We start from the raw sequence: 23107 nt of genomic DNA on the forward strand, positions 1-23107 counted from the left end.
TGGTCATCATTCACAGTCTATGGTGGTCCACACACACACACACACACACACACAGCTTTCCTTCCGGCTGTGCCATTGCTATGAAGTGTGGTTAAACATTCTCTAAAATCACCAATGATATTTATTCTAATTACATTTCAAATGATCATTAATTTCCCGCCAGAGGCGTTCAGAGACCGTGTCAATGTTTCCACCACCTAATACACCATCACTGTTATATCACGGGATGAGGAGAGAGGAGAAGAAAGAGGAGAGGAGAATCTCTCCTTAATTCAATCTCAAATACCTGTCTGATCACATAACGGGTTTCTCTTTAAGCTCCCGGAGAGCCTGACTAGAGACTTAAATGTTTTATAACCCGGAGAGAAAGCATCCCTCCAAAGCAGTTGGTTCTGCTCTACAACGCCACTGAAATATTTAACAGGAAATAAAATAGTGGGTATCTGGGAAACTCTGGAGTAACCACAACACAGGATATGTTAGAGAATGTCTCTGATACATACCAGCACAGAAGGCAAACAAGGACACACGGAGCTATGGCATCATATTACACTCAGTAAATGGCCATATTACACACATCCATGTCCATTAAGCACAGTGAGAGAGAAACTGACTGTACAGAGGTGGAGGAGAGAGGAAGGAAGTAAAGAAATGGAAGACTTGAGAGTAAGATAAGGAAATGAGAAGAGGCAGAAAGAGATTGAGAGAGAGAGAGAGAGAGAAACAGGGGGGAAAGAGGGGTTGGACAGGCACCCTACCTTGTGCGATCTGAGATGAAACAAAGGTCTTGATGAGTTTGTCTGTGGCCTGGGTGTAGAGGGACAGGGCGTAGTGTAGAGACAACAGGTCAGGACTCTTCTCCAGGAAGGTCTTTTTCAGACCCACCCCTCCAGCATGGAAGTATTGCTACAGTACGGCCGAGAGAGAGAGAGAGAGAAAGAGAGCGGGAGAGAGAGAGGACATATAGTCAGACTATAGTTGTTTCCAAACTAGGCTGAAGTGTTGTTTCCAAACTAGGCTGAAGTGTGTTGAGTATGCACTACAAGACCCACACCCGTATGCCCTTGAAACAAATGACATGCAGATACATTTCAGACATTATACAGACATTTCATTCCTACTACTTCATTTTTCTGGAAGCCACACCTTGACGTTTCCTGATACACGACTATGTTAGCACACTATGGTTTAGTACTCCATAGACATACTATACTCTCAGTGTCAGGCAGAGAAGTAGTTGCCATTGGCTCACTAACAAGCCCTTATTCAAATGACCATTATAAATAAGCCACATTTACCATAGCTTAATCTGCCTTAAATCACACTGCACCAGCTACACAGGAAACCTTCTCAAACTGAATCACAGACCTGTCTGCTACAGTTAGACAGGAAATGGCTGGGAAAATGAGTCTTTCATACATCTTGAAAATCATTTTTCTAGATTAGGGTTGTAGATTAGGGTTAAACCTCTAACGAGTCACAAACCCGGATCCGGGATCCCCCCCATCAAAGAAGCTGACTAGTATAGCCTAGCCTAAAGCCACAGGGATATCATATTATAAAATGTTCATGAAATCACAAGTCCAAGACACCAAATGAAAGATACACATCTTGTGAATCCAGCCATCATTTCTGATTTTTAAAATGTTTTACAGGGAAGACAAAATATGTATTTCTATTAGCTAACCACCATAGCAAAAGACACAACTTTTTTTCCCACCATTTTTTTCCTGCATAGGTAGCTATCACAAATTCGACCAAATAAAGATATAAATAGTCACTAACCAAGAAACAACTTCCTCAGATGACAGTCTGATAACATATTTATTGTATAGCATATGTTTTGTTCGAAAAATTTGCATATTTCAGGTATAAATCATAGTTTTACATTGCAGCCACCATCACAACTCTCACCAAAGCAACTAGAATAACTACAGAGAGCAACGTGAATGACCTAAATACTCATCATAAAACATTTATGAAAAATACACAGCGTACAGCAAATGAAAGACAAAGATCTTGTGAATCCAGCCAATATTTCAGATTCTTTAAGTGTTTTACAGCGGAAACACAATTTAGCATTATATTAGCTTACTACAATAGCCAACCACACAGCAGCATTGATTCATGCACGTTAGCGATAGCGAATAAACCAGCAAAAGATATTACATTTTTCACTAACCTTCTCAAAACTTCATCAGATGACAGTCCTATAACATCATATTACACAATACATATATTGTTTGTTTGAAAATGTGCATATTTAGCGGCACAAATCGTGGTCATACAATGAGAATAGTAGCCAAGCTGCAAAGAAAATGTCGGGAGAAATCTTGGGAGAGGCACCTAATCTAATCAATAACTAATCATTAACTTGACAGAAAAATACAGGTTGGACAGCAAATGAAAGATACATTAGTTCTTAATGCAACCGCTGTGTTAGATTTGTAAAATTAACGTTACTACGACATACAGCGTGCGTTAAAGCGAGACCGCACCGAAATTAATGGCGGAATAGTAGTTTTACATTTTTCAACAGAACAACGAATTAACATCATAAATAGTTCTTACTTTTTGATGAGCTTCCATCAGAATCTTGGGCAAGTTGTCCTTTGTCCAGAAGAATTGTTGCTCGGTTGTAGATTGTCGCCTTCAACTTTGGAATTAGCAGTAAACATTAGCCATGTGGCGAAGACGTGTCCAACTCACTATAACGCAGCACTAAGAAAATTCCGAAAATCGCAATATACTGATATAAACTGATATAACTCGGTTTAAAATAACTACATTATGACGTTTTTAACACCTATATCGAATAAAATCAGAGCCGGATATATCTAAGGCCTATAACGAGAGCTTTCCAGAATGCCATCCTGAGGTCTGTCTCGCGTCATGGCGAACGTTGAAAAGAGTGCACCCCCGGTTCCAAGAGCCCTTATATGGCCTCAGATCTTTCTAGCAACTCCATTCCAATTCTCACTGCTTGCTGACATCTAGGGGAAGGCTTATGCAGTGCATGTCGACCAATAGAATACATGCAAATTAATAAACTGACCCTAGAACAGAGTGCCCGATTTCAGATTTCTCACTTCCTGACAGGAAGTTTGCTCCAACTTGAGTTCTGTTTTACTCACAGATATAATTCAAACGGTTTTAGAAACTAGAGAGTGTTTTCTATCCAATAGTAATAATAATATGCATATTGTACGAGCAAGAATTGAGTATGAGGCAGTTTAATTTGGGAACGAATTTTTACAAAGTGAAAACAGCGCCCCCATATTGACAAGAAGTTTTAACTGTACTAGCCTAAGCCTTTTACTGACTTCAATGGAAGGCCTAAAATTACCACTCTATTCATAATATAATATGATATATATTTTAAAAAGTCGTAGTTGATCAGGTCAAAGTGTGTGTGTTTGTGTGCGTGTGTTTGTGTGACTGTAGCTTAGGTTCAGGAGAAAGACAGTAGTTTTGAGTTGTACCTTGATGGTGTCCAGGGCCAGTTCTATCACAGCACACTGTTTAGGGGACAGGGCTTTGGCCTCCTCACGACCCATGTGCTCCTGAGGAACACACACATAGACAGGATAACAACACAAAGAAATAACTCTTAAATGCAGATAGTATTAAATAGAGAACTTTTAAATGCAGACAGTACTAATGTGGCGCGAAACAAGATGTGCGGTACCTTAATCTTGGAGAGCTGTCCCAGCTGCTTGGCAGCGTTGGAGATGAGCTGGGTTCCCTAGAGGCGAGCAGAGGTAAAACCAGAGGGAGAGAGATAGAGGGAACAGAGGCAAGAGCACTTCATTATGATCACGACGCAGGGTAACAGTCACACAGATTACCGTCATGTCACAAAAGACGGAAAATGTTCACATTCACACTCCAAAACTCACTCAACACATTACAGGACTTTCAGAAATACTAGCTGTCATACTAGTCATTATCTTTTTCACGCACGCACACGCACGCACACACACACACACACAGCAAGAGAAGACAGGAACTCAGCTTATTGTAAGTAAGAGCACACACACGCAAAGACACACACACGCAGCAGCACACAAACGCACACAATGCACACTCACACAGACAGTAAATGCAGAGGTTCAACCAAGCCCACAGCCTTCGCAGTAGCACTGTGGTGATATATCCTGTATCTATGACGACTCTTTAATACTCAGAATATACCACTAAGTGCCCCACACAGCACCCATCACTCTGCGGTTACATCTTATCTCTAAGAGAACACTCTTCAAATAGAGAACAGACAAAACAAACAAACCATTATACTCCTACGAAAGGACAACACCAAGAAGGGTTCCACTCTCATCTCATAAATGTGGCTTATCAAATCATTTATGCCATCATGGACGTTCAATGCAAGTCGGTTGAGGAACAGCGGTCATGGTCAGGCAACGAGCAAACAGCAGTCCTGTCCTTTGGGGTGTTTGTTAGTGTGCTAACGGTATGTACTGTAATGTCAACGCTCCATGTTCCAACAGTAGTTGGGCTGTGCGGAGGCTGGGATACAGGTAGCTCCAGGTACGTCTACAGGGGGTGGACTACAACAGACAGAACTGTACGGGAATCTGGCAAAGAGGAACCCCATTTAAAAAACAAAAGAGAGAAACGATTGCTTCCACTGCTTTGAATATGACGGACAGGCGAGAGAAAAAAGGGAGAAAAGAGACAGAGGAGAGAAGACACATTGAGCTAGAGTGGGTTTAGTCCTTACATCACTGTGACAAGCAAGCTTCACCCTCCCCTGTAAAGAGAGGACATTGGTTAATACTTCAGGAAGGGTCCTCACAGTTTGATTGGCTGACTGACAAATGGAGCGGACATCTTAGTAACTGCTAGGCTAATGGACATGGTTCAAAGCCAATCAGTCCTCATTTCTAATGGGTCAGATAATGTAATCCAGCAAAATCTACAGATCAAAATGGATGGATCAACATAATGTAATCCAGCAAAATCTACAGATCAAAATGGATGGATCAACATAATGTAATCCAGCAAAATCTACAGATCAAAATGGATGGATCAACATAATGTAATCCAGAGGTCTACGTTTTATCATTGTCATGTTGTATCATTTATCATTGAGCAGTCTTGGTAACGAGCCCATTCCAGCTTCAGATAAAGACGGAAGGTCACCGGCGGCCAGAAACATCTCCACCAGAGAGATTCAAACATTTAAAAAATATATATTTTTAAACAATGTTAGAACAATTCTAGTTATTCTAGAAAAGTAAGTTTAAAAAAACAGAAATCCAGATGTTACAGACTAGGGACGATGCAATTGAGAAAACACAACAACATCTAAAGCATTGAGAGGGTTTCTGGGATGTAGAGCAGAAGTGGGTTCTCAGACATACTCTACCAGTCAACAGTTTGGACACACCTACTCATTCAAGGGAGAGAATGTCAAGAGTGTGCAAAGCTGTCATCAAGGTGAAGGGTGGCTACTTTGAAGAATCTCAAATATAAACTATATATTTAGATTTGTTTTACACTTTGTTGGTAACTAAATAGTTTTGATGTCTTCACTATTCTATTCTACAATGTAGAAAATAGTCAAAATAAAGAAAAACCTTTGAATGAGTAGATGTGTCCAAACTATTGACTGTTACTGTATGTCTACTGTATGTGTATGTGTGTGTCATCAGTCCTAACCCCCACAAGTGTAGTACACCACTTCTGGTATAGACCAGCCTTGGTGAAAGTATATACCTTAGCTTATCACTATGCTATTATGACTATCATTCTACAACAACAGGACATGGAACCAAACCAGGACAGATCAACACAGCAGGCCTGCAGAGACATACTGGGAGAATTTCTACAGGGAGTTGGAGTAGATCAGATACAAGCAACAAACCCACATAGGGCAGGGGGATACACTTCAAACAGGGAACAGATGGGGGGGGGTAAAGAAGAGGGGATAGGGGCAGGCACCAGGTATTAAGCCACAACGTCAGAGTCACCCAGAAAGGGAGTCCTGGGACAATATGCAAGAGAAGAACAAGGCAACACTGGGGGTGGGGCAGGGCAAATGGCAGTGGGAGGCGTCCGATTGGAGGGTTTGTATGGGGGAGAGTGGGGCCTTCTCTGAGTAAGTCAGGAATGCACCATGCAGCTGTCACCTCAGAGAGAGAGACAGAGGTGGAGGAGGACAGGAGAAGAGAGGAGAACAGAGGTGGAGGAGGACAAGAGAAGAGAGGAGAACAGAGAGAGACAGAGGTGGAGGAGTACAGGAGAAGAGAGGAGAACAGAGGTGGAGGAGGACAGGAGAAGAGAGGAGAACAGAGAGAGAGACAGAGGTGGAGGAGGACAGGAGAAGAGAGGAGAACAGAGGTGGAGGAGGACAGGAGAAGAGAGGAGAACAGAGAGAGAGACAGAGGTGGAGGAGGACAGGAGAAGAGAGGAGAACAGAGAGAGAGACAGAGGTGGAGGACAGGAGAAGAGAGGAGAACAGAGAGAGAGACAGAGGTGGAGGAGGACAGGAGAAGAAAGGAGAACAGAGAGAGAGACAGAGGTGGAGGACAGGAGAAGAGAGGAGAACAGAGAGAGAGACAGAGGTGGAGGAGGACAGGAGAAGAGAGGAGAACAGAGAGAGAGACAGAGGTGGAGGAGGACAGGAGAAGAGAGGAGAACAGTGGTGGAGGAGGACAGGAGAAGAGAGGAGAATAGGAGAGGAACAACAGAGCAGGTAGAAGACAGAGAGACAGATAGGAGGAGTGAGGATGTGGGGGACAAAAGGCGGACAGTTTGCAGCCACATATAGCAGAGGACTGACCACCCTTCACTAACGGACTGTGGGACAGACAGACACACTGACACGCAGGAGTGCCGTACTTACAATCATCTGTGGAGGAAGAGCAGTGGGAGCAGGATGTAATAACCAGAAAGGAGGGTCAGTGACGCTGCACAGAGCCCCAGATCAATCCTCCAAGCAGCAGTAATACACATATCAGATGGACAGGACAGAGGGACAGAGTGACCTACAGTACTGAGACTGGTACTGGAACACCCCCTCTGGACTCTGTCTCTGCCCCTGTGGGACAAACCCACACTGGGCGGGTCTAACTGATAGAGATACAGGGCAACCATACTACTATAGAATGATGTGAGGCTCTTTTGTTACCAAACAAAAATGAGAACAGATATATCAAAAGCAAAATAAATATACCGGCTGCTGTCCAACATGAAAGGCTCAACAGTTGTATCAATGTCACTGTTGAGTTGGAAGTAGTTGAGTTTAGATGTTAGTTTGTGACTAGGAGCACCATCCTGGAGAACAGGGTTAGAATGACATTGTGCACTACTTCCCATTTCCACTTTTGGGTTTCACCAAAATCTATGGAGTGAATGGAAGAGTGGGGGTCTTTTTGTATGTGGCCTGGGGGGCCGGGGAGAGGGCCGTATCAGGCCCATCATTAATTAATAATCACTAATCAGATCTATTATTATACAGTCACTTGTAAGCATCTTATAATGTACACAAAATGTCTGCCATCTATCTCAGCCCTACTTCTTCCCTGTCTAATGACAGTCCTGGCTGCTCACTGTGTGCGTATGTGGGAGAGAGTTTGTTGTACTGATTAAATATTTGTTATAAACTGGTTGGTTCGAGGACTGAACGCTGATTTTCTGACCGCCGTATACCACGGTTATGACAAAACATTTATTTTTACTGCTCTAATTACAGTATGTTGGAAACCAATTTATAATAGCAATAAGGCACCTCGGGGGTTTGTGACATTATGGCCAATATACCACGGCTAAGGGCTGTATCCAGGCACTCCACGTTGCATCGTGCTTAAAAGCAGCCCTTAGTCGTGGTATATTGGCCATATAGCACACCTCCTCGGGCCTTATTTCTTAAATATATCTCCCTCACATACCACATATCAGAGCATGAATCCCTTGAATTAAAATAACTCTGATCTGTCTTGGTTCTCATCCCATACTGAGAAGTGGTTTGTGCTTGTGTAGCAGTTGGTAGTGTGGGCTGTGTGTGTGTGTGTATCAAAGAATGTGTGACTACAGGCATGTGAGTGTGTGTGACTGCGTGCATGTGAGTGTGTGTGACTGTGTGCATGTGAGTGTATGTGACTGCAGGCATGTGAGTGTGACTGTGTTCATGTGAGTGTATGTGACTGCAGGCATGTGAGTGTGTGACTGCGTACATGTGAGTGTGTGTGACTGCGTGCATGTGAGTGTGAGCATGAATATTTCCATGCTCAGAGGGGTGGGTGTTCGTACCGTCTGGTCAGTGAGAGGGGGCAGGACGATAGTCTTCTCCATGGTGTTCATCACCAGTTTCCACAGCTCCTTCAGAACACGTTTCAGCACCGTCTTTTCACAGATCTTAGCAAACAGCGTCAGGCTGGCAGGAGACAGAGTGAAGGTAGAGGAAGGAAGGAAGGAAGGAAGGAAGGACGGACGGACGGACGGAGGGAGGGAGGGAGGGAGGGAGGGAGGGAGGGAGGGAGGGAGGGAGGGAGGGAGGGAGGGAGGGAATAATGAGCGACAGAAGGGAGTCCAACATAGCGCACCAGCCAAGAATTGACAAGAAATGGTGTTCAAACCGAAAGATAAGAGAGAGAGATGACAGAGGAGACACAGAGAGAGATTAAGAGATGAAGAAAAAGAGAAGGAAAGAAAGAACAAGATGAGAAGATGAGTTAAAAGAGAGAGCGACAGGGATAGGGAGCGGGAAAAAGACGTCAAGATTGAAAGAGACAGGAAAAGTTAAATCAAGAAAGAAATAGAGATTGCAGCCAAAAAGGGATTAGCAACATTACAGGACAACTCTCTCTCACTTGCTGTCCAGGAAATCCATGATAGGCTCCAGAACATTGTCAGCGTCCTGGGCCACACTGCTGCAGTTGTTAGCTCCCACGTTGGTCCCCTTCACCTGGCCAAGGATGTCTCCCATTTGCTTCACATTGTCTTCAATCTGTGGCTGGAAACTACACACACACACATAAACACACGAGACATAGAAAGTGACGTAACTAATATCTCAGCTGAAGTGACGTAAAAAGGTTAAATGCCATCATTTTGACATATTCGGATGAGACTACGTAGCAAGGAGAGAAAGGCACTGTGATATTAATGAAATAAATATTGGAGTTGGCGAGTATGGGTAGATGGAATGGCTGTTTGATGCCTCTCTGCTGCCTGACAGTCCCCACCAGTGTGCCTAGCTCACCTGACAGAAAAGATCCTGCTGAGATCATCCATCACAGTGTTAAGCTTCAACTGCAGGTCTTTCAGGAAGTCACTGGCCTCCTTGCACAGCTGAAACACACACACCAATAGATACATGTACACACACCTGTCCACACACACACAAACACACACCTGTCCACGCACACACAAACACACACCCGTCCACGCACACACAAACACACACCCGTCCACGCACACACAAACACACACCCGTCCACACAGGCACACACAAACACACACCTGTCCACACAGGCACACACAAACACACACCTGTCCACACAGGCACACACAAACACACACCTGTCCAAACAGGCACACACAAACACACACCTGTCCACACAGGCACACACAAACACACACCTGTCCACACAGGCACACACAAACACACACCTGTCCACACAGGCACACACAAACACACACCTGTCCACACAGGCACACACAAACACACACCTGTCCACACAGGCACACACATCCCCGGACGGACGGACGGATTCAAACCTAACACAGTCCAAAAACGAAACAAATCATAATCTTTGCTCAGAATAGAGCTTGCAAAAAACAAAAAAAGGCTGACATTCTTGGCAATGACGGACGGACGGACGGACGGACGGATGGACGGACGGACAGACAGACGGGGCAAACAGGGATATAGAGCCACTCACATCCTTTCCTCCCATGGCCTCAAACATCCTCTCCAGTTGAACTCTAAGCTGCTGGATGTTGTTGATCAGGATGCATGGCTGCAAACAACACAAAGTCATTATCCACTACACTATCCAAATACCACACATTTTCACTGAAATGCACAAACACTACACCATACTGATGAGCATCCCCACCCAACGTGTCACGTCCAGTGATTGGACACTCACCACTTTCTCCATGTTGACGTAGTTAGCAAAGCACTTGGAGATAATGTCAGAGTAGGATATGAGAACATTGCCAATTGTCTGAGGAGAGAGCAGGAGGAGATAGGAGTATGTCAACCACTGTCTCTGTGACTAGGCTCAGCTTACCATCATGAAGCCATGAATGAAGTGGCTATAGTGTGTAGAATACTGTAGTGTACCTTGGCGAAGCGTTTCATGCAGTTGCCTACGATCTGGGGGTCGGGACACTCCAGCTTGCGGATGATCTCAAAGCTCTGGTTGAGCTGAGAGAAGACATCCACCACGGAGCAGGAGAACAGAGCATGCTCCGAAGTCACCTGGAACTGTAGGGGGAAAGGAGAGAGAGAGAGCATTAAGAGAGAAACGGGAAGAGAGGAGACAGAGACTGGGGAGAGAGGGAAAGGATAGGAAAGAGTTTTCCTTAACACAGCTGAGAGAGAGGAAGGAAGAGAGGGGAAGGAAGAGAAGAAGAGGAGAGACTGGTCCTTAGCAGAGAAGGGGAGAGGAGTAGAGATACCATTATGATTGGGGGACAGAGGCCATGGATTGTTAACATCAGGGGAGAGAGACGGGGGAAGAAGAGAGAGAGATGGTGTCTGGCCTGCAGGACCACTGAGCTTTGAGAGAGTAAATAGATATGATACTTGTCCTGAGGACCACTAGGGTTGTTTGCAGCCAGACAGCAGTCCAGACAGACGGCCGGGTCAGGTGGGTCTGTCTGTTTGTCTGCCTCTAATTGTCAGACAGAGGTGAGTGTGGTGGCTCCCCCAGGTGCTACTGGGTAATGAGGGAAGGGCAGCTCCCATTGGTTGGGAACAGAGCTCATTAATCCACAGGCTGGTACAGTCAGACTTTATCTCCCTACCGGAGAAGAGTCTGCACAAATCTCTTTATAGCCTCTCTCTACTTTCTGAGAACATCTCTTTATATTCTAAACTCCCTACTTTCTACTTTGAGCTCGAGTCTCCCCTGCAACATCCGTGCTTCGGCATCCATTGTCTTAGGGAAGTCTTTGATGAGTGCTGGAGATGTGGAGGAGGACAAGTCTGCCTGATAACTAGGAGGTTTAGTGAGGAGCTACAAAGGAAGGGATTACTTTCATTCTGCCAAAACAACCAATGCAACTTTCATTTTGAGAACATAAGGAGAAGAGTTTACCCCGTCCTTTTTGTCCCTCTCCAGTGCACCATGCAGGAAATCTCGAGACACTTCCTCATTCTCGTCCAACCACTGGATGACAAATGGCTCGAACCACCTAGGAGACATCACATGGTGGTGGTTTAATTTGATTCAACCCCACGGGAACTTTTGATTTCAAACTACTTCTGGGGTCTGAGAGAAAACCTGTCGCTGCAGTCCATCTGGAACTGCTTATGGGCTGTGCTGTATAGTACCAGGGAGGTAGTGTGTGAGTGCGTGCATGTGTGTATGTGGGTATGTGCCTGCGTGTGTTTTAAGGTGAGTGTGTGTCATCATGGCACAGGTGGCACTTACGCCGGGTACTCAGGCACACGGCTCTTAAAGAAGGGCAGGTCTCTGCAGTACTCGTTGTACAGCCACTTGACCTTGAAGTGCAAGTTCATGTAATCTGCACTCTTACACAGCCGGTTCTTCTCATGCTCTGAGAGTTGAGCGAGAGATCGAGAGAGAGGAAAAGAGAGAGAAAAGAGAAAAGAGAGAGAGAGAAAAGAGAAAAGAGAGAGAGTGCCAGATCTGCTTGTAAATGCATTATAACAGCCCCATAAAAACAGAAGACAACTGCTAGGACAGATCTAGACCAACAGTGTGGTGAGGTGCAACATTATTCAGTGCTCACCCTCCATGGCATACTTCATATCCTGAGCAAACAGGTTCCACATCACCTCAGCACTGATTTTACCCACGTTGAGCTCCTGAGGAAACCTGTGCGTGGCAGATGGTAAGAAACAGATACGGAGTTACATATGGATGTAAAGGTGGAGAGAGACAGAGGGAGAGAGACAGAGAAAGAGAGACAGAGAAAGAGAGACAGGGGGAGAGAGAGTGACAGTGAAACAGACTGATATGGTTAGAGAGAGTGATAGACTCACTGGTTTAGGCAGGGTGTGTAGGAGTTCTTGTCTTCCTCTATGATGGACACGATGAGGGTGATGAGTTTGGACCAGAAGTCCAGGTTCTTGATGCTGGGACCCTGCTCCTCTGGAGCGACCACTCCTGGCTTGGCCTGGACAAAACAACACTCAGTCACTGGGATACTATCACATGGGCTACTATTGTAGCTACTATCGTAGTTTGTCCGATATATATCGCGTCGCTACCACTCAACTCCAATAATATACATCTCTTCCCTTCCACTCAACACCAATGATATATATCTCTTCCCTTCCACTCAACACCAATGATATATATCTCTTCCCTTCCACTCAACACTTTATTTATTTTATTTATTTATTTATTTATTTAACCTTTATTTAACCAGGTAGGCAAATTGAGAACACGTTCTCATTTACAATTGCGACCTGGCCAAGATAAAGCAAAGCAGTTCGACACATACAACAACACATAGTTACACATGGAGTAAAAACAAACATATAGTCAATAATACAGTGAAAAAATAAAAAAATAAGTCTATATACAATGTGAGCAAGTGAGGTGAGATAAGGGAGGTGAAGGCAAACAGATATATGTATAAATAAATAAAATATAAAAAGGCCATGGAGGCGAAGTGAGTACAACACAGCAAGTAAAATAAAAACTAAAAAAACACTGGAATGGTTGGTTTGCATTGGAAGAAAGTGCAAAGTAGAGACAGAAATAATGGGGTGCAAAGGAGCAAAATAAATTAATTAATAAATACAGTAGGTAAAGAGGTAGTTGTTTGGGCTAAATTGTAGATGGGTTATGTACAGGTGCAGTAATCTATGAGCTGCTCTGACAGCTGGTGCTTAAAGCTAGTGAGGGAGATAGGTGTTTCCAGTTTCAGAGATTTTTGTAGTTCGTTCCAGTCATTGGCAGCAGAGAACTGGAAGGAGAGGCGTCCAAAGGAAGAATTGGTTTTGGGGGTGACTAGAGAGATATACCTGCTGGAGCGCGTGCTACGGGTAGGTGCTGCTATGGTGACCAGCGAGCTGAGATAAGGGGGGACTTTACCTAGCAGGGTCTTGTAGATGACCTGGAACCAATGGGTTTGGCGACGAGTATGAAGCGAGGGCCAGCCAACGAGAGTGTACAGGTCGCAGTGGTGGGTAGTATATGGGGCTTTGGTGACAAAACGGATGGCACTGTGATAGACTGCATCCAATTTATTGAGTAGGGTTTTGGAGGCTATTTTGTAAATGACATCACCGAAGTCGAGGATTGGTAGGATGGTCAGTTTTACAAGGGTATGTTTGGCAGCATGAGTAAAGGATGCTTTGTTGCGGAATAGGAAGCCAATTCTAGATTTGACTTTGGATTGGAGATGTTTGATGTGGGTCTGGAAGGAGAGTTTACAGTCTAACCAGACACCTAGGTATTTGTAGTTGTCCACATATTCTAAGTCAGAGCCGTCCAAAGTAGTGATGTTGGACAGGCGGGCAGGAGCAGGCAGCGATCGGTTGAAGAGCATGCATTTGGTTTTACTTGTATTTAAGAGCAGTTGGAGGCCACGGAAGGAGAGTTGTATGGCATTGAAGCTCGCCTGGAGGGTTGTTAACACAGTGTCAAAAGAAGGGCCAGAAGTATACAGAATAGTGTCGTCTGCGTAGAGGTGGATCAGAGAATCACCAGCAGCAAGAGCGACATCATTGATGTAAACAGAGAAGAGAGTCGGTCCAAGAATTGAACCCTGTGGCACCCCCATAGAGACTGCCAGAGGCCCGGACAACAGACCCTCCGATTTGACACACTGAACTCTATCAGAGAAGTAGTTGGTGAACCAGGCGAGGCAATCATTAGAGAAACCAAGGCTGTCGAGTCTGCCAATGAGGATGTGGTGATTGACAGAGTCAAAAGCCTTGGCCAGGTCAATGAATACGGCTGCACAGTATTGTTTCCTATCGATGGCGGTTACGATATCGTTTATGACCTTGAGCGTGGCTGAGGTGCACCCATGACCAGCTCTGAAACCAGATTGCATAGCGGAGAAGGTGTGGTGTGATTCGAAATGGTCGGTAATCTGTTTGTTGACTTGGCTTTCGAAGACCTTAGAAAGGCAGGGTAGGATAGATATAGGTCTGTAGCAGTTAGGGTCAAGGGTGTCCCCCCCTTTGAAGAGGGGGATAACCGCAGCTGCTTTCCAATCTTTGGGGATCTCAGACGACACGAAAGAGAGGTTGAAGAGGCTAGTAATAGGGGTGGCAACAATTTCAGCAGATAGTTTTAGAAAGAAAGGGTCCAGATTATCTAGCCCGGCTGATTTGTAAGGGTCCAGATTTTGCAGCTCATTAAGAACATCAGCTGACTGTATTTGGGAGAAAGAGAAATGGGGAAGGCTTGGGCGAGTAGCAGAGGGGAGGGCAGTGCTGTTGTCCCGGGTAGGGGTAGCCAGGTGGAAAGCATGGCCAGCCGTAGAAAAATGCTTATTGAAATTCTCAATTATAGTGGATTTGTCGGTGGTGACAGTGTTTCCTATCTTCAGGGCGGTTGGAAGCTGGGAGGAGGTGTTCTTATTCTCCATGGACTTTACGGTGTCCCAGAACTTTTTTGAATTTGTGTTGCAGGAAGCAAATTTCTGCTTGAAAAAGCTAGCCTTGGCTGTTCTAACTGCCTGTGTATATTGGTTTCTGGCTTCCCTGAAAAGTTGCATATCACGGGGGCTGTTCAATGCTAATGCAGAACGCCATAGGATGTTTTTCTGTTGGTTAAGGGCAGTCAGGTCAGGAGAGAACCAAGGGCTATATCTGTTCCTGGTTCTAAATTTCTTGAATGGGGCATGCTTATTCAAGATGGTGAGGAAGGCATTTTAAAAAAATGACCAGGCATCCTCTACTGACGGGATGAGATCAATATCCTTCCAGGATACCCCGGCCAGGTCAATTAGGAAGGCCTGCTCGCTGAAGTGTTTCAGGGAGCGTTTGACAGTGATGAGTGGAGGTCGTTTGACCGCTGACCCATTACGGATGCAGGCAATGAGGCAGTGATCGCTGAGATCTTGGTTAAAAACAGCAGAGGTGTATTTGGAGGGCAAGTTTGTTAGGATGATATCTATGAGGGTACCCGTGTTTACGGAATTGGGGTGGTACCTGGTAGGTTCATTAATAATTTGTGTGAGATTGAGGGCATCAAGCTTAGATTGTAGGGTGGCTGGGGTGTTGAGCATGTTCAAATTTAGGTCGCCTAGCAGCACGAGCTCTGAAGATAGATGGGGGGCAATCAGTTCACATATAGTGTCCAGAGCACAGCTGGGGGCAGAGGGTGGTCTATAGCAGGCGGCAACGGTGAGAGACTTGTTTTTAGAGAGGTGGATTTTTAAAAGTAGAAGTTCAAATTGTTTGGGAACAGACCTGGATAGTATAACAGAACTCTGCAGGCAGTCTTTGCAGTAGATTGCAACACCGCCCCCTTTGGCCGTTCTATCTTGTCTGAAAATATTGTAATTGGGGATAAAAATGTCTGAATTTTTGGTGGTCTTTCTAAGCCAGGATTCAGACACGGCTAAAACATCCGGGTTGGTAGAGTGTGCTAAAGCAGTGAACAAAACAAACTTAGGGAGGAGGCTCCTAATGTTAACATGCATGAAGCCAAGGCTATTACGGTTACAGAAGTCATCAAAAGAGAGCGCCTGGGGAATAGGAGTGGAGCCAGGTACTGCAGGGCCTGGATTCACCTCTACATCACCAGAGGAACAGAGGAGAAGTAGGATAATGGTACGGCTAAAAGCTATGAGAATTGGTCGCCTAGAGCTACCAGAGCAGAGAGTAAAAGGAAGTTTCTGGGGGCGATAAAATAGTTTAAAGGAATAATGTACAGACAAAGGTATGGTAGGATGTGAATACAGTGGAGGTAAACCTAGGTATTGAGTGATGATGAGAGAGATCTTGTCTCTAGAAACATCATTGAAACCAGGTGATGTCATCGCATATGTGGGTGGTGGAACTGCAGGGTTGGATATGGTATAGAGAGCAGGGCTAGAATCTCTACAGTGAAATAAGCCAATAAACACTAACCAGAACAGCAATGGACAAGGCATATTTACATTAAGGAGAGGCAAGCTTAATCGAGTGATAAATAAGGGTCCAGTGAGTAGAGGTTGGTTGGGGTCGTGGCGATCCAGAAAGCTGGTCGGGCATATGGCTATCGGTAGCAGCATAGGATGGAGGTCTGTTTGTAGATACCTCGTGCGTTTCCGTCGGTAGGTTCCGTGTAGTGGGGTTTTGTTCAGATAGCAGCCGATAAGACAGCTAACGATTAGCGGGCCTCAGATGAGCGTTCAGGTAACGCCGGGACGGAGGTGCCGGTTGGATAAATCCCTCGGGCAGATAACGTCGGCAGTCAGTCGTGAAGGCCCGGTGGGGTTCCGTATCTGCAGCAGCAACAAAGAAACGGGTCCGGATGGTGATGGAACTCCTCAGCTGGCTAGCTCCAGCATGATTTGAGTTAGCTCCGGGGTCGACGTAAGCCAATAGTCACACGGTATGCAGCTAGCTAGCTGCGAAATCAAGGTGCAAGTGTCCAGAGGCTGCGGTTGGAATCCGGGGAAACTGAGAGAAAAAAAGTCCCGGAATGCTCCGGTCCGAGTCGCGTTGCACAAAAGTGCCGGTAGATTATCGAGCTAGAGGAATAGCTGATGACCGCAAAACGTGGGCAGCTGAAACACCAACGCTAGCCAGCAAACCGGCTAATTTCGGGGCAGCTACAGATTAGCTTCTGGCTAGCTATCGGAGTAGCTTCTGGATTAGCTTTCAGGCTAGCTTCTGAATTAGCCCCTGGCTATCTTCCACGATGGATTTCAGATTGAGGTAAATAGTACTTATTGTAATTGGTGAAGCGGGTTGCAGGAAAGCTTTTGTAGTTGAGTTCTTGGATAATAAAATAAATAAAAGATATGTGAAGAAAAGGTGTAAATATATATATATATACAGGACACGACACGGACACGACACGACAACACGGAAAAATACGTCTGAACTGCTAAGCCACCTTGGTCACACCAATGATATATATATCTCTTCCCTTCCACTCAACACCAATGATATATATCTCTTCCCTACCACTCAACACCAATGATATACATCTCTTCCCTACCACTCAACACCAATGATATATATATCTCTTCCCTACCACTCAACACCAATGATATATATCTCTTCCCTACCACTCAACTCCAATGATATATATCTCTTCCTTACCACTCAACACCAATGATATATATCTCTTCCCTACCACTCAACACCAATGATATATATCTCCTCCCTACCACTCAACACCAATGATATATATCTCCTCCCTACCACTCAACACCAATGATATATATCTCTTCCCTACCACTCAACACCAATGATATATATCTCTTCCCTACCGCTCAACACCAATGATATATATCTCTTCCCTACCACTCAACTCCAATGATATATATATCTCTTCCCTACCACTCAACACCAATGATATATATCTCTTCCCTACCACTCAACACCAATGATATATATCTCTTCCCTACCACTCAACACCAATGATATATATCTCTTCCCTACCACTCAACACCAATGATATATATCTCTTCCCTACCACTCAACTCCAATGATATATATCTCTTCGCTACCACTCAACTCCAATGATATCTATCTCTTCGCTACCACTCAACTCCAATGATATCTATCTCTTCGCTACTCTAATGAGCTGATGAACCCATCAAACCACATGTTTATTTATTTATTTATTTATTTATTTTACCGTTATTTTACCAGGTAAGTTGACTGAGAACACGTTCTCATTTGCAGCAACGACCTGGGGAATAGTTACAGGGGAGAGGAGGGGGATGAATGAGCCAATTGTAAACTGGGGATTATTAGGTGACCATGATGGTTTGAGGGTCAGATTGGGAATTTAGCCAGGACACCGGGGTTAACACCCCTACTCTTACGATAAGTGCCATGGGATCTTTAATGACCTCAGAGAGTCAGGACACCCGTTTAACGTCCCATCCGAAAGACGGCACCCTACACAGGGCAGTGTCCCCAATCACTGCCCTGGGGCATTGGGATATTTTTTTTTAGACCAGAGGAAAGAGTGCCTCCTACTGGCCCTCCAACACCACTTCCAGCAGCATCTGGTCTCCCATCCAGGGACTGACCAGGACCAACCCTGCTTAGCTTCAGAAGCAAGCCAGCAGTGGTATGCAGGGTGGTATGCTGCTGGCAAGTTTAGTGCTTTGAAGAAAGCTGACAAAGTCAGAAAAAAGTATTCATACCACCGCAGAGGTTCAAACGGAAGAATGAACTGAAGATTTAACAAAATATTGCAAGGAACCTCAGGGTGGAATGTTTTATTCAAAGGAAAAATTAGCTTTTGAAATTCATGAAGGGAGTCGGAATGAATCGCCCCACTTTAATAACGCAAAAACAAGGCTTGTAAATCCATATAAAAATCCTGTACAGGCTTGATGGAGACCACCTGAGGTGCTAATGACACGGACAGAGAGACACACACACACACACACACACACACACACACACACACACACACACACACACACACACACACACACACACACACACACACACACACACACACACACACAAACACACACACACAAACAAACACACACACACAAAGTCACCGGGTCTGTCTGGTACTCGCGGCTGTAGAGTTCGTGACAGTTGTTGAAGATGTATTCGTAGGTGGAGTTGAGACAGGCCTTGACACAGTCCTTCACCACCTGACTGGCTCTAGGGGGACTCTGTAGCTCCTGGACCTGAGGACAGACACACAGACACAGACAGATTGAGAAGTTACTGAAACTGGGAAAGCCCATACAACCACACTGGGTCAAAGAAACTCAGTGAAGATGCATGTTTGAAAAGAGCATGCAGTGTAGCGATACTGTACAGTGTAAACAAGAATGGATACATGTGGTACCAACCAGAGCAAAGTAGAGGTGATCCAAGGAGCGGATGGAGTGAAATGAAAGAGAAGAGAGAGTTACCTTCATCCTGAAGAAGGTGATGCTGGTGAGCAGATCCACAGTAGACTTGAGGTCCTGCAGCCTCTCAGGACTGCTGGCTGGGAAGTTATTCTGTTACACACAGATAATAGATCCACAGTGAGATTTTGTATAATCTGGCCAGAGCTGTGGTGCTGAAGAAGTAGTCTCTCTCTGCCATTGATTCCCTCAGCTCTTCACCTCACTGACTCTGTGTGTGCATGACGAGGCATCAGCCCAATTAACACATCAGCCTCCTTTCTCACATCACAGAGAGGGATAGAGAGGGATAGAGAGAGATAGAAAGAGAGAGAAAGTGTGTATTTGTGTGTGTCTGTGAGCGACAGAGAAAGCAGAGAAATTAGAGGTCTCCCTGCCCAAGAGGCCCAGCCACTCTGAGCTGTCTGATGCTGTTATGGGACTGTTCTAAGTGCAGACACAAACAATACTTTTGTTTGGGGGGGGGGGGGGGGGGTAGTTTATTGTTTATATCTATCACTCTCTCTCTCTCTCTCTTGCTCCCCCCCAAAATAAATATTGTTTGTGTCTGCACTTAGAATGGTCCCATAACAGCATCAGACAGCTCGGAGTGGCAAGCGGTACCGGAGTGGCAAGTCTAGGTCCAAGAGGCTTCTAAACAGCTTCTACCCCCAGGAGTCATAAGACTCCTGAACACCTAATCGAATGGCTACCCAGACTATTTGCATTGCCCCCCCCCCCCCCCCCCCTTTACACCGCTGCTACATTCTGTTGTTATCATCTATGCATAGCTACTTTAATAACTCTACCTACATGACTCTGTACCGCACAATGACTCTGTACCGGTAACCCCCTGTATATAGTCTTGCTATTGTTATTTTACTGCTGCTCTTTAATTAGTTGTTACTTTTATTTCTTATTCTTATCCGTATTTTTTTAACGGATTTGTTCGTAAGTAAGCATTTCACTGTAAGGTCTACACCTGTTGTATTCGGCGCATGCTACTAATACAATTTTATTTGATTTAATACGCAGATTTCGCACATCGATGCACATCTTATATCTGGTTACAGACCAGTTAACTAGGCCTAAGACTCCTAGACTTAGTGAGGAACAATATTAGCAGGCTAGTTAATTGGTTTTGCAAAAGGGATCTAGAGGTAGGTAAGGACACAGATTGAAAAACAGAGAGAGAGAAATAGAAGAGAGAAAGTTAAGAGTAGCCTACCCGGTACATGGACAGATCAATCCTAAGGGAGTTGTGGAGTTGGTCTAGGAGCTTCACAAATCGTTCTTTCTGAAATAACAAAAATACGCCACAACAAATTAGCCTAAGAGCTAGCATATCCATTGGCTCACCTTAAACATTGAGTTGAAGCATTGCAGCATATTATGTATCTGTCCATCCCTCATTAATTGGTTAGTGCTATCCGGAATCCTTGGGACATCCTTACCCTAACTCTAACCTTAACCCCTACCCTTACACTAAACTTAACAATAAACCTTACGTAACCTTAACCGTATTACATTTAAACTTCAATGGGGTAGGGATGTCCAAAAAAGGACCCTCATTAATTTGGGGCGACTCACCCCGAAGTTGGATGCGGCAAAACGGTCGGAAGCAGACACGCTGTTGGTAGCCTGGGTGCTGTGGGCATAGTATGCATTGATGTTGGCCAGCAGGGTACTCATTACCGCCGGCACCCCAGGGCACATGTACTTAGACGACAGGCAGGCAAAGTGACTGTGGGAGAACACACACACGGCATAAACATTATCACTTTAGTATTAATGAAGCTGCCCATGCATTCCCTTGTGATGTTTAGGGTGTACCACAGTATCATCCTAAACACAACCATACACTAGGTGTTCTCTCAATACATCACATTACAATCTGGTAATGTGTATGCTATTGCAGAGTGTCACTGACAGGGTGTGTAGGGTACTACATTTGAGCTCACGTCATAGCCTGATAGATTGACTCCACTCCGTAGCGCATGGCAAACTCATCCACTATCTCCTGAGGAGTCTCATCAAAGTACACCTTCCACGCATCATCCCCTTTAGCATCAGGAATCTTCACAACACCAGAGCTCTGCACATCTGTGACAAAGTGGAAGAGGTTCTGTAGGCAGAGCGAGCGAGAGGGAGAGAGAGATAGAGAGAGAGGATGAAAGAGACGGGTTATTCAATCTAGACTATGATGTTAATGAGTTGAAGTTGCTAAGGCTGAATGAAGGGAGCTTTCATCATGATCTCTGTGTGAATGTGTCTGAGCAGGAGAGCAGAGTAGAATACACACACTATCTATCTATCTGACTGACTGACTGACTGACTGACTGACTGACTGACTGACTGACTGAATGACTGGCTGACTATCTAACTGACTGACTGACTATCTAACTGACTATCTAACTGACTGACATACTATATGACTGACTATCTGACTGACTGACTGACTGACTGATTGACTGGCTGACTATCTAACTGACTGACTATCTAACTGACTGACTCACTATCTGACTGACTGACTATCTGACTTGCTGACTAACTGATTTACTGACTGATTGCCTGGCTGACTATCTGACTGACTAACTGATTGACTGACTGATTATCTAACTGACTATCTGACTGATTATCTAACTGACTGACTAATTATCTGACTGATTATCTAACTGACTGACTGACTATCTAACAACTGATTGACTAACTATATAACTGAGTGACTGACTGGCTGACTGGCTGATTGACTGTCTGACTGTCTGTCTGTCTGTCTGTCTGTCTGTATATCTATCTATCTATATATCTATCTGACTGACTATTTAACTGGATGACTGACTGACTGATCAGTGCTCAGAGGGTTGCTCAATTAATCATTTATTCAGTCCTGGGCCGCCATTCATTCATTACATGACTGACTTTCATGAGAAATGTATCAATTGGTTTTATGTGCCAACAGCTAGTACCTGAAATAGTACAGGAATATATTAATCATTCAGTGTCATGACTCACCATTGCAATGTGTGTTGAGCCATTGTGAAGATTGAGAGAATTTGGTACAGACCATTATTTACAGTACAATTGAATAGTAGCTCTTGTTAGGTTCAGCTGTTTGCAAACTATGTCCTGATATTGTACCAAGTAATGACTTGATATAGAGCAATGATCATTTAGCATAAACATTGTAGACAGTTCCATATTTGAAGAAGGTCAGAGATATTATCTGTGGTATTTTATATCTGATGTGGTATTTATCTTGATAGAGCAATGCAGGCGGTGACAAATTTGTGGGATATTAACTTCTATTTAATCTGAAACAACTTCATTGAAAGACTGCTACATCAGTCAGCTAAATGAACCAAGATGACTGGGCTATTAACATCACTTAGCACCTGAAGGCAGGAAAATACACAGGCTCGCGTGCACGATCGCACAGACACGCATACTTTATGCAGGCAGGCACCCATGCTACGCACATGCTTACTCTCTCTCTCTCACACACACACACACACACACACACACACACACACACACACACACACACACACACACACACACACACACACACACACACACACACACACACACACACACACACACACACACACACACACACACACACACACACACACACACACACACACACACACACAAAGCTTACCTCGTGCAGACAGGTGTATTGGACATGATATGGAGCGACTGTTTCCTCTCCTTTGATCTCCACATTGATGTGCATCCTGATGGCACCAGACACGGCTGACTTGTCTGTACGCTTGTCTGCAGAGAGGGACCAGACACAAGACTCTCAGTCAACACATACCACAGTCAACCTAACAACAACTATCTTTGATAAAGACCTCAACCATTATGATAATGACTCTTATATGAAATAAAT

At 44.7% G+C, this 23107-nt stretch overlaps 1 protein-coding gene across 1 annotated transcript in view; it reads right to left on the minus strand.

Moving 5' to 3' along the window:
• LOC129854844 (protein unc-13 homolog A-like) overlaps positions 1-23107 on the minus strand; it is a 104344-nt gene that overhangs the window by 9442 nt on the left and 71795 nt on the right. Inside the window, exons 16-36 of the mRNA XM_055921977.1 lie at positions 22874-22989; positions 21174-21337; positions 20803-20956; positions 20441-20509; positions 19237-19326; positions 18871-19005; positions 12206-12339; positions 11953-12038; positions 11631-11757; positions 11295-11391; positions 10316-10459; positions 10119-10196; positions 9909-9986; positions 9227-9315; positions 8835-8984; positions 8275-8398; positions 6869-6874; positions 4742-4771; positions 3689-3745; positions 3483-3563; positions 759-906 (exon numbers count right to left, since the gene is read on the minus strand). Of these exons, the coding sequence (XP_055777952.1) occupies positions 759-906; positions 3483-3563; positions 3689-3745; positions 4742-4771; positions 6869-6874; positions 8275-8398; positions 8835-8984; positions 9227-9315; positions 9909-9986; positions 10119-10196; positions 10316-10459; positions 11295-11391; positions 11631-11757; positions 11953-12038; positions 12206-12339; positions 18871-19005; positions 19237-19326; positions 20441-20509; positions 20803-20956; positions 21174-21337; positions 22874-22989 (2157 nt within the window). The remainder of the gene's footprint in view (positions 1-758; positions 907-3482; positions 3564-3688; positions 3746-4741; positions 4772-6868; positions 6875-8274; positions 8399-8834; positions 8985-9226; positions 9316-9908; positions 9987-10118; positions 10197-10315; positions 10460-11294; positions 11392-11630; positions 11758-11952; positions 12039-12205; positions 12340-18870; positions 19006-19236; positions 19327-20440; positions 20510-20802; positions 20957-21173; positions 21338-22873; positions 22990-23107) is intronic.

Source organism: Salvelinus fontinalis, chromosome 5 (genome assembly GCF_029448725.1).
Source record: "Salvelinus fontinalis isolate EN_2023a chromosome 5, ASM2944872v1, whole genome shotgun sequence".
NCBI lineage: Eukaryota > Metazoa > Chordata > Actinopteri > Salmoniformes > Salmonidae > Salvelinus > Salvelinus fontinalis.